This window comes from Bubalus kerabau, chromosome 7, assembly GCF_029407905.1.
Source record: "Bubalus kerabau isolate K-KA32 ecotype Philippines breed swamp buffalo chromosome 7, PCC_UOA_SB_1v2, whole genome shotgun sequence".
In the NCBI taxonomy this organism is placed as follows: domain Eukaryota; kingdom Metazoa; phylum Chordata; class Mammalia; order Artiodactyla; family Bovidae; genus Bubalus; species Bubalus kerabau.
The window spans coordinates 67,535,986-67,548,205 of NC_073630.1; the positions used below are offsets into that span (position 1 = coordinate 67,535,986).

Sequence of the window (12,220 nt, forward strand, 5' to 3'; positions counted from 1 at the left end):
GCCATTGCCTTTTCCAAGAATACTGGCGTGAGTAGCTGTTCTCTTCTCGTATAATGGTAAATGAGTGAAAATGCTTCTTGACATAACTAAGATGAACAAGTTAGGTATATTATTTTATAGTAATTTTACCTTATTTTGGTATACAGTATAAAATCTAAAGAATACATCAGTAGTGCACACAAACATTTCAAATGTCTATTGTCTTGCCTTGGTATTGGTAGGTTCAAATGATAATTATCCCAGAATTGAGCCATATGGACAAAACTAGAATGCAAATATTTTCCAGGAATACTGAAGTAATATTAGTAAGTTTTATTTAAAACATAGATATTTTCTATTTTGGAAAGCAAGAGTCTAACTTGAATTCTTGCTCAAATAAAAACCATCCCCTATATTTAAGGCAGTAATTGATATTAGTTCTGCTTGGTAGATAACAATTTCCTCAATGAGAAAAACTTCATTCTTGCCAGATATCCTTAGAGGTAAATCAGTAAAATAGCAGGACATTCAATATGTTAAGAAAAAATTACTTTACAAACTATACCTCAGAGATAAAGAGTAGAGTAACACTTAATGGAATGCCAACTATATACCAAGCACTTCACTAGGCATTTTACACATTATAAGATGGTTAATTCTTATCAATTTTGAAATGGTTAATATTAATCCTATTTTACAAAGGATGAATTATACTTAATTAGTATACTGAACTAATTTACTGAAGTCAATAAATTTCCCAAGATCTTACAGATAGTAGGTGGCCAAAACTGGATGCTAGTTTTTGTCTAACTATAAAATACAATTTTCCTCAAAGGCAACCAAACACCCCAAAAATACCTGACCACCTCAACCATAAGTTAACCTCAATACAGGCCTAATTCATACAATTTTGAGCATCTTCTAATAAATCATAAGACATATCTAGATCTAACATATGTCTACCTCTAGATATCCAGTGTTAATTTAGAGCTCTTAGTATGTCTAGATGAATACTAAAGAATCTGGCAAAAAAAAAATTTTGGGTTTCAGTTTACATGATGTTGTACTATTCAGATGCTGCACTGTGATGACAGAAAATCATACTGTCATTACAAAGGTACAGACTCTTTCACCTCTCTTCCATGGTAGATCAGGAAGACACAATATACACACACATATGTATACGTGGGTGTGTGCGCACACGTGTACATAGACATTTTAAATGGAACTTTATACATTTATTTAGATCTTATTAAGACAATTATAAAGCTCAATTCATACTAGCTAAAGGCTGATGATAAACAAAATCTGACATTCTAGACACATTTCTTGGTGAAATGAAGCCATTTAATGGTCAGTAGAAAAATGTTAAAATCCACCTGTACCATATGCAAACTTTTAGAGATTTAATGCTGTAATTTGATAAGAAACCTGGGTTGTAATTTTAAAGAAACAGTAAAAGAATAAGAGTATCATTTAGGAAAAGAAACACATCATTCCTTTTCTAAGATGTGGTAAAGTGTCAGTTCTAAAGAGGTAATTATAAGACTTCAGCAGGGATTAGGAGCTATTTCTCAAGCCACAATTTAAACAATTCCCCCTGCAACATTCAAATTATTTTTTGATGAATATAAAGTAAAACAGAAATCAATAGCTAAATAAATGGGTATTATAGGCAGTCACAGATGTTCTTTACATTACACAAAGGTAAGTTTTTTTTTTTAAATTTAAAGCACCTAATCCAAGTTCCAACAAATGACTAATGACAAAATGTTTTACGTACCTCCAACAAAAAGATCAATTCCTCCAGCTTCTTTTATTTTCTTTTCAAATGCATCACATTCTGCTTGCAAATCTGTAGCATTCCCATCAAGGATATGAGCATTATTAGGATCTATATCAATATGCTTAAAAAAGTTATTCCACATATAAGAATGGTAGCTTTCAGGATGATTTCTGGGAAGTCCTAAACACAAAGTTAATGAATAAAAATATAACTATTTTCAGAAATAAATCTAAAGTTGACTTTTTTGATTAAGCCACTAATGCTATTTATATAATCTTTCTATGCCATATTCAATTTAAAAGCATTTTTATATGGAATAAATGCTTATTATGTCAGGCATTATTTTAACCACAGTAAATGTATGTATTAACTCAATGTGTACAACATCTGTGGAAATACTAGTATGAATCTCACTTTATAGATGAACAGAAACACTGAAAAGCTAAGTCACTTTCCCAGGGTCAGGGAGCTCATGGAGGTGCTGGAACATAGAAATCTAGTTCATGTGCATTTAATCACTATATTCCACTTTTCAAATATAAAATTTAACCAGTAAGATTGATTTATGTCTTAAAATTCAATATAAATTAAGGGGCTGCTGCTGCTAAGTCGCTGCGGTAGTGTCCGACTCTGTGCGACCCCATAGACGGAAGCCCAGCAGGCTCCTCCGTCCCTGGGATTCTCCAGGCAAGAATGCTGGAGTGGGTTGCCATTTCCTTCTCCAATGCATACATGCACGCTAAGCCACTTCAGTCGTGTCTGACTCTATGTGACACTATGGACAGCAGCCCAGCAGGCTCCTCTGTCCACAGGAGTCTCCAGGCAAGATACTGGAATGACTTGCCATTTCCTTCTCCAAATTAAGTGGTTACACAACTGAAATCTTTGTCCATTTTCCTCTTCTGTTATTTCTATTTGCATGCAAGGTATACTTAACTACGACGGTTCTTTGGCAGTCATGCTACCATTAAAAATATACACCTATAAAATGTAAATGTTAACACAGAGTTCATATGTTTCCAGTTCAGCAAGTTATGCTTAGTTGCTCAGTCGTGTCCGACTTTTTGTGACCCCCATGAACTATAGCCCGCCAGGCTCCTTCTCTATGGGATTCTTCAGCCAAGAATACTGGAGTGGGTTGCTATTTCCTTCTCCAGGGGATCTTCCCAACCCAGGGATCGAACCAGCGTCTCCTGCACTGTAGGTAGCTTCTTTACCCGCTGAGCCATCAAGGAAGCACAAGCAAGTTAACAATGAATAAATTATAAAAGCTTCAAGGCTACAAATATAAATAACCTTGTATTTGAAAAAATTTTACTAATTACTTTACATACATATTAATTACTTTATCCCCACACTGGTTTTAACTTTGTTTTGAGGAAAAAAGAAAAAAAAAAAAGAATGAGAAACGTCAATGAATTGGCTCAAAGTTGATGGAGCCAGGACTGGTAAGTAGCACAGCTGAAGATTAGTGCAGATCTTCTAATTTCCACTCCTATGGTCCTTCCACTGTGTCATGCTGTCATTACATAAATATAGACATTTTTACATAACCTTCCAACCCCACTACAAGGTGGTAAGTTATACTCTAGAAATATAGTCATTCAAAACAAATTTAAATAATATGTTAATATTCTCAAAACATATTCAATTTAAAATATAACATGTCCAAATAATATATTCAAACAATATAGCTTACCTACATATTCATCCATGTTAAAGGTCTTCACATATTTAAAAGAAAGGTCTCCATTCTTGTGATATTCTATAAGTTTTTTATAACATCCTAAAGGTGTACTTCCTAAAACAGATAAAGATTCCATTTTCCAACAGTCTAATTTTTAAGAGTGTATATTAACTTTATTCTCATCTTACTTAATGGTATTTTATACATATTAGGCAAACGATTATTAGTTTAAATACATATTCGATTAATGAATATATGTTGAACTATCTCTTTACAAGATACCCTAAAATTTTAGGAAATCAGAATTTGCTGAATAAAGCTGAGAATCTGTCAGCTTAAATTACAGCTAAAATTCTTACATTGTTGGATATCTGGAATTAATGGTGTATATTCCAAGACTAGAAACTTCTGGAAAGCACACATTTGAATTAAAAGAAAAATAAACATCCCACTGATAGAGAAAAAATCTTTATCTAGGGAGGGATTGTAGCACAAACCATATGTAAATAGGTCAAGTGTTGACCATTTAATGAAATCAAAGGGGAAACCAGAGCTGAGTTTAAATATTACCTCTACTTTCAAAATAGAAAGTGGCAAGGATTGAGTGAGGAACCTTATCCTTTTTTAAATGGAATTCCTGCTTCTCATTTTGTGTTACTGTCAACATATATCAGCTAAAATGTATAAAGTAAAATGGTTTCTAGGAAATGGGATCTTGGCTTTGGATACTTTATCTGAGCTCTTAGTATTATTGTTTTATAAATGTGATTCTTTCATATGTTTTATAAAATTAAGATCTGATTGACAAGAGCTCCATGAAATGACACAATAAAGATAAGTGAATTCAGCACCTTGCGGATGTTTTTCAAAATTGCTTCATTTTTTTAAACTACAAATTCAAAGACTAAACTGACTGCATTCTTATAACATTCTTATAACAAACAACCTGGCCCACACAATCCTGGTCACAGTATTGGATTTTTAACCCACCTACCATCACAAAGCAAAATAAAACACAGACACACAAAGTTTCTATTCAAGAAGCAGGGAGAAGTATGGCAGAACTGAACAGCATCTGGCAAAACAAAACAAACAACCAAAAACAACAACAACATCAAATACAGAAGAAATCTGGAGTAGTAAAAAAAACTGCCTCTCATTTAAGATGATACGATAATAGAAGTAGCTAAATATCACACAGACAGGTTCAGAGAACAGAAGATTAATAGGTTTTCTTAAAGTTAAAACCACAAATTGTTTTAAATTGTCATTAATAATTTAAAATTTATGTTGTCAAACTTTCTAATTCCTTATCAAAGAACTACAGCCCACTAACATGAGACCAGGATAAAAGATGGACAAGTATACTTTTCTTTATTCCTTTCTAGGAACATAACAAATTTTCTATGTCTATCTTTTGATGTCAAGAGAAGAGTTATAGGACTCCCTCCATAGTTTAAGAGCATATGAAGAAAAATTTAAAAAGTTTTTACAATAGTGATGACAAAAATACATTCATTTTCTACGTTTTAATCAAAATGGCTGAATAGAAAAACAATGAAAGATATGATCCAGGGTGAACTGGTGAAAGAAACTTCATTTTAATATATTTGCTTTGCAGTACTCATTTGTGATTCATGGGGTTGCAAAGAGTCAGACACGACTGAGCGACTGAACTGAACTGAACTGAACATAATTAATTCAGTAAGTGTTTACTATGTTTCAGATAAAACAAAGATTAGGACTCTTTCTACCATGGAAGAACTCACAAGATATGGATAGACAAGTACTAAATAACCATAACACAAGGAAAAATATTATAAAATAAACTATAAGAGATCTGGAGAAGCATAACGAATCAAAGGAAAGACTACAGTCTTGGTTGTTGAAAGGAGGATCAAAAATAGCATTTCAATGGAGTCTTTGAAGAAGAGGTGAAATTCCCACAATCAAAGAATGGGGTAAGTCTTGACTGAAAATAGAAAAAAGATGGGGGAGGTTCAGAGATGACATTTGTATGCCTACCATGTACTAGATGCTACACTGGTGTTTCATCTGTTAGCTAATGTAGGTCTCACAAGTCTGGGAAACTGGCATCATGTTTCCCATTTTGAAGGTGAAAGAACTGGGTCAAAAAAATTAAGGAATGTGTGAAATATCACACACATGGTAGTGAAGTCAGAGATTTAAGAGATTCTGCCTGGTTCTGGAGCTCACAAAATTTTTATTATACAGCACATTAGCAACACTAGTGAAAGGAAAGCCAGCAAGTTCAGGCCTGTTCTTTCAGTTATTCAATTACAAGCAGTCTAACTTGCCTACCATGATTCAGTGTAGGGGAATGGTGGGAGTTAAATCTGGGAGGCAGCTCAGGCCCACAGCATGCAGGCCCTTAAATGTCATGCTTGTCAACATCACTTCAATAAATACATACTGAAGAGATATTCCCCAGAACTGTGCTTGACTGTACTTGTATGAGTGTGCATGCACAGTTGTTTCCGACTCTGCGACCCCATGGGTTGTAGCCTGCCAGGCTGCTCTGTCCATGGCCTTTTCCAGGCAAGAATACTGGAGTGGGCTGCCATTTCCTACTCCAGGGGATCTTCTCCACCAAGGAATCAAATCCGAGTCTTCTGTGTCTCCTGCATTGGCAGACAGAGATTCTTTACCACTGTGCCACCTGGGAAGCCCCAGAATTGTGCTTGGTGCAGCATAATTATAATACAGCATGTTATTTACAATTACAGAAATGTATGTTCACATTTCAAAAGCACAGGGGTGAGGATGGGGCATGATTAACTGATTAACACTGTCACTGGTCAATGAAGGAGAAAAGAGATAAATGTCAACAGAAGTTTTTCAGAGATCAACCTTTGGCAGGTGTATTATTAAGTAGTTATGCTATCCAAAATAATGCAAAAGGGTTGTATATTTAAATACACACAAAAAATGTTTACCATTGCTGGTGTTTATGACTCTGAAGTCTTTCTGTCCCCACACTCAAATTACTGTTTATTGCTTCACAATTAACACAGAGTGATTAAGGCAGCTAGTCTGAGCATGGCCTAGGTTCATACAAGGCAAACGGATACAGAGGTCTTATTCAAACACTGCAGCTCACATATCAAAACTGGGGGTGCAAAAGGGCCCACTTCCAGTGTACACAATTAAAAAAAAAATTGCTCTTTGCCATTCTCACCAAGAACTACTGTCATAGACCAAAAAACAAAACAACAAACAAAAATAACAACTTGGTGAGTCAGAGTACCCTTCATGGAAATTATGCAAGTGAAAAAAATTATGACTGTAGCTTTTATGAGTTGACATGTATAGGGGAAGGCAAAAAAGGAGAAAATGCTGTTTAAATAAAACACATTTATGAGAATCTTAAAGTTATATAGTGTTTACAATATATAAAGGACTTTCTCTTATTTGAGCTGCAAAACAACACTGTAAGCTATTAATTTCCTTACTTTCATTAGGTAAGGAAAACAAAAATTAGGGTGTAGAATAAATGCCCTGCAGTCATCAAAACAATAACAGCTCTCATCCCAGAACCAATACTCTTTTCTGTGGAAGTCAAAACATCAAATAAAAGTGCCATGGTATCAATGACACTACTTGGTTATTTTTAAAGAAAAAACCTTAACAGAGAACTAAATCCAGCAAAATATATAATTAATGCTTATGTTCCTTCTGTCATGAAGACAGACACATCAGTCTTCAATTTTTCAGTTATATTTCTAAAATAGAAAGAAAATAATCACAGAAATAGCAAAGAGCTAATAAGATGATATGGAGAAGGAAATGGCAACCCACTCCAGTACTCTTGCCTCGAAAATTCCATGGATGGGGGATCCTGGTAGGCTACAGTCCATGGGGTGGCAAAGAGTCAGACACAACTGAGGGACTTCACTTTCTTTCTTCTATAGTTCTCTTTTGGAGAAGGAAATGGCAACCCACTCGTGTCCCTGCCTGGAGAATCCCATGAACAGAGGGGCCTGGTGGGCTACAGTCTATGGGGTTGCAATGGACATGACTAAGCAACTAACACAAACACACACACACACACATACACACACACAATAAGATGACATGAGGTAAAATTAAGAGGCAATAGTACATACTTTAGGTACCTCTTAATAATCAATGAGAAAGCTAATCTCCTAAGAAATTTCTTGAATAGTGAAAGCAACACCTCTAAATACAAACAAAAAACTACTAGGAAAAAGGGACAAAAAAATATCAAGACCCTTACTTGAGCTATATTTCTGTATTTCCTTTTGCATTCTGGAGTGGTAGGTGAGACAGAATTTTAACAAAGAAAATAGTAATGGAATTTAGATACTAGATATGGAGAATCTATATCTATATATTTGATTTTATATGCTAATATGTTAAATCAGTGATATGACAAGAAATAAAAAGGAAACATTCTACCAAGGAAAATCCTTCAATCTCAGAACCTTGAGTATCTAACATGGAAAAAAATGGTATATTACCTGTTGGCAAACCCAGTGTAAAATATCTGTCTTGTCCAGGTCTGAACTGAATGATGCGATTACAGATGTATTTGGCTGCCCATTCACTAGCCAAGTCATAGTTATCAAGAATTACAAGCCTCATTATGGTGACGCACAGCTTCCAGGACAATAAGTTCAAACCTGAGAAAATTTCATTGTATGAGTACTTTAAGTAATTAGCAGATAGTCAAACAGAAGCATAATACAGTGATGGCTTTAAAAAGGATATTACTTAAGAAAGACATGCATGTATACAAATACAATCTGTACTTTTAAAATAGCAGTAATAGCTGCTCTCTACTGAACAGACTTCAGGTGCTGGGCAGTGGGCTAGGTCAATTAAGTACAAATATTAATCCTTAGGACAAGCTTCTAAGGTAAATACAATGTCCAGTTTCAGAACACAATTTGAGTTCACATAGTTGTTAAGTGACAAAGTCAAAATTTTTATCAAGGCAAATTTACTATAAAGACATCACACTGCATTGTCTCCACAGGGGTACTATATAAGGCAACATAAAACAAATCTAAAGGCAAACAAAGCAGCACTCATTTATTGATTGCAAGTTAATGGCAGTAGTGATTACTCAGCACCTTATGGGTTACTTACTAAAATCCAGAACTCTCCCTACGAATGATGTAATAACCAAACCTCTCTTCTGGTAAATAATGTTTTTATAAAAGTAACACCTGCACTTTAAAAAATTTCAATCAATACAGAAAGGTACAAAGAATTTGAAAAAAAAAAAAAAAAAAAAAAAAGACCCAAATCCTGCCACCTCGAAATAAAGTTCATTACTATTAGGTATACATCATTCCATACATCTATATAATGCACATATACAAATGGGATGTATATGAATAATTTCTAACCATGGTATCATACTAGACATTCTATTTTTAACAAAAAGCACTTAATTTTCTGCCTTCAACAGAAGCAAAAGAAAATATAGTGAACTAAAAAAACTGCAGATCTCTAGGCAAAATAATTCTTCACAAAAAGCAATTTCAGTTCCTAAAAGAATATTATAAAGTTAAGAAAAAATATTATACAAATATTAAGAGAGAGGAGTCACTTTAAAACTGTATGATTCCATTTTGGACAACATGGCTTGACCTGCTACCATGAAATACGTGAAAATTGCTTTCTTCTACTTCCGCCCACCCGATTTCTGTAAGATGTGTTATTTTTATATTGTCTAGATTTATAACATTTACACTGTGCTTTAAAACCATAATTTCCAGATTTTAATTCTTAGCTTTGTATTTAAATGGATGTTACACCAATTCTTTCACAAACGGCTTCAGCAGTCCTGAATTTTGAATTCAAACTTTACATACAGTAGTAAATCAAATTCTTTACATTGGTGGGGATAGGAGGTCTTATAATAATGAATGCACTGAATCTAAATATGTCCTTAGGAACATATGATTTAGAAGTCTGGCATAACAAAAACTTACAATCACCATGATCTAGAATTCTGGCACAGTAACAAGAGATAAACAACATTTACAAACAATAATTCACACAGTCCATCAAATGGACTTAATTAATTCAGTCCAGGAAATGGACTTGGCCTCTATTAAAACTCATTAATAATCTAGTGGTAGAAACTACTTCAAAGTTACACCAAGGAATCAGAAACATTTCCAAGCTGTTTTCACCATCAAGAAATATAATTATTTCTAATAAGAATATTCAGCAAAATGACTACTGATAATAAGAGGAAAAAAAAAAACCTGTAAGGTGAGGAGGAGGAAATGTCATGAGAGTTTTGGGGGCATGCTATTTCTTTTCTCAGTTCTTTCGCCCTTGTGAGGGAGGGCCTATTAAATACTAAGCACTAAGCTCTGTAGACACATAAATGACTAAGATAAAGATCCTACTATCAAAGGGCTTAGACTCACTTAATAGTCTCTGGTGTATTAAAAGAACTTATCATCCTCATTCTTCAGATATAGAAAACTGCAACTCAGAAGTTTATTACTGAAGTTATAAAGTTATTAAGTGGTAGAGGGTCTATCTGACTGAAAGACACATGCTCTGCAAAAGTGTCTTATAAGGAAGAATCACTTAGGATCCCTGTTAGAAAGATTCCCAGGACCTTTCCCTGGACATAGTGTTGCAAAAGATCTGGAACGGGATCCAGGGAATCTGCACTTACACAAACATCACAGGTGATTCTCACAATCAGGATAAATTTGGAAAAGAACATCATACACAATGACTTCATTGTACAGAAGTTCAAGTAAGCCTTTCAGACTGAGCACATTGTTTTCTTCAACTCTTGCGTGTGCCCAGAGTTCACTTCCAAAAGTTCCAAATGATTCACCTGAGAAAAGTTGAATGTTTTTGCCACATGTGTTCAGATTTTTAAATGTGTCTTTTTCCAGTTTTCCCCAATCCTCAGAGATCCAAACGGATGCGGTTCTCGACCATTCTCTAGCATCTTGACTCTACAGCACTCAAAAAATGACACAGCACCACCTCTGTCCTCATCTTTCTCAGGTGCTGATTCACTTTGGGTGTGCATCCCTTCGACAAAGAGCTGACAAACACAAACCTCAGAACATTAATGCTGGGTGGGAACTCCTGAACAACTTGGGTTACACATCTATTTTATTAGAATCTATACTAGAATCTAGAATCTAAGCTTCCAGAAACCCTGCTATGCCTTTTTCCCCTACAATACACTATACCTGACTTCAAAGAACCTCTGAAGCCCGGCCTGGAAGGAGGCCCTCTGGGAAGTGGGGGGTTTGGTCCCGACGAGGGGGAAGAAAAAGCAGCGAAGGCTGTGGTCCCCGCCCCGGAAGGCGAAGGCTGCAAACTCAACCTCACCTGCCTGGCTGCTGAGCCCATCCCTCCGCAAACCATAATGAATGCAAATGAGGATGACTATCGCGCAATTGTAACAAGTGTCAGGAGAAGGCCCCCAGGGAGGCACCCTCCCGGAGGCTCAGTTCCGAAGAGGAAAACCTGATAAGTTAGAGGGGGACAAGGCTAGGGAACTCTACGGCCCTCGCCTTCAGGCTCCCGGGAACCCCATCCGCCCGACGTCCCCGTCTTCGCATGTAGCCCACCGGTGGAGGCAACGACCAGGCAGGTCCCCGCCCGACTCCCCTTCATGGTCCTTCCCCGTGGCTCACCTGTTGACCCACTGGCTCTTCCAACGCTGGAACAGCTAAAACAACCAACACCCAGCAACCCGGAGCGATCCCAGCCAGCGCGTGTAGCGCGGAGCCTCAGGACCCGGATGTAAACCCAGGCGCACAAGAGACCGCGGCGCGTCCCGCGAATCCTGCGCATGCGCGCGCCTCAGGCTTGCTAAGGATAGCCGAATAGAGGTCCTTGTGAGTTGCGCCAAACAGGAAGGCTTTGCTTACGTGAGTCTCCAGTTCCTGCGGCATCGCTTAAACAGTGCTCGTTTTTTTTTCATTTCTCAAGGGTTGAATGGCAGTAGGTTTTTTGGGTTTATGAGATTTAGCACATAGGACTGCAGTGCTCATGCATAAGCATTTATAATAAAGAGCAGTATGAATTTATGTCTCTCTTACCCCAGGCTATTGAGTGTGTACTTTGCAAGCATAGTGACATCTAACCGCTTCTTATCAATAAGCTCATCAAAGTTAAATTGGGTATGCTGCAGAAAGGCGAGCCTTGGAGCGGCTCAGTATGCCTAAACTTCAAAAGGAGACTGATGAAGTACAAACTTGTGCTAAGTTTCTAGTAAAGGGGTAGAGGAAGCAGAATCTGATTTGAGCTCAGTATCATAGATCTTTGTTCATGAGGGCAATGGAAGGAACCGGGGTTGGGGAAGTTATTGTTTAAGAAAGCAATCAACACTCGAAAGAAAGGTCTTGTGGCTTCACTAGGGCCCATTAGAAACAGTGCTTAGAGTTATGTTTGGAATTAGAATCTGATTACCATTATCAGCATGGGGTGATAGGCAGACTCAAGTTTCCTTGGACGCTGCAAAGTTAGGACAAATGTTCCCAGATTCCTTATCTGAACTTCTGCTCCTGAGCTGTGAATCCAGCCTGCACCTCTGGGTCAAATGAATCCCCCTGGCTCACATTTTTAAGGCAAGAGTGGTGGTGGTGGTTTAGTGTCTAAGTTCAGCTCTCTGTGATTCCATGGACTGTTGCCTGCCAGGCTCCTCTGTCCAAGGGATTTTTCCAGGCAAGAATGCTGGAGCGGGTTGCCATTTTCTGCTTCAGGGGATCTTCTCTCAGGGATTGAAC

The 12,220-nt window shown here is 36.8% G+C and overlaps 1 protein-coding gene across 1 annotated transcript in view; it reads right to left on the reverse strand.

Moving 5' to 3' along the window:
* GNPDA2 (glucosamine-6-phosphate deaminase 2) overlaps nt 1–11,270 on the reverse strand; it is a 29,652-nt gene extending 18,382 nt beyond the window's left edge. The window contains exons 1-4 of the mRNA XM_055588450.1: nt 11,126–11,270; nt 7,955–8,116; nt 3,465–3,566; nt 1,763–1,945 (exon numbers count right to left, since the gene is read on the reverse strand). Coding sequence (XP_055444425.1) covers nt 1,763–1,945; nt 3,465–3,566; nt 7,955–8,078 — 409 coding nt within the window. The 5' untranslated portion in view covers nt 8,079–8,116; nt 11,126–11,270. The remainder of the gene's footprint in view (nt 1–1,762; nt 1,946–3,464; nt 3,567–7,954; nt 8,117–11,125) is intronic.
* Nucleotides 11,271–12,220: the final 950 nt, after the last annotated feature.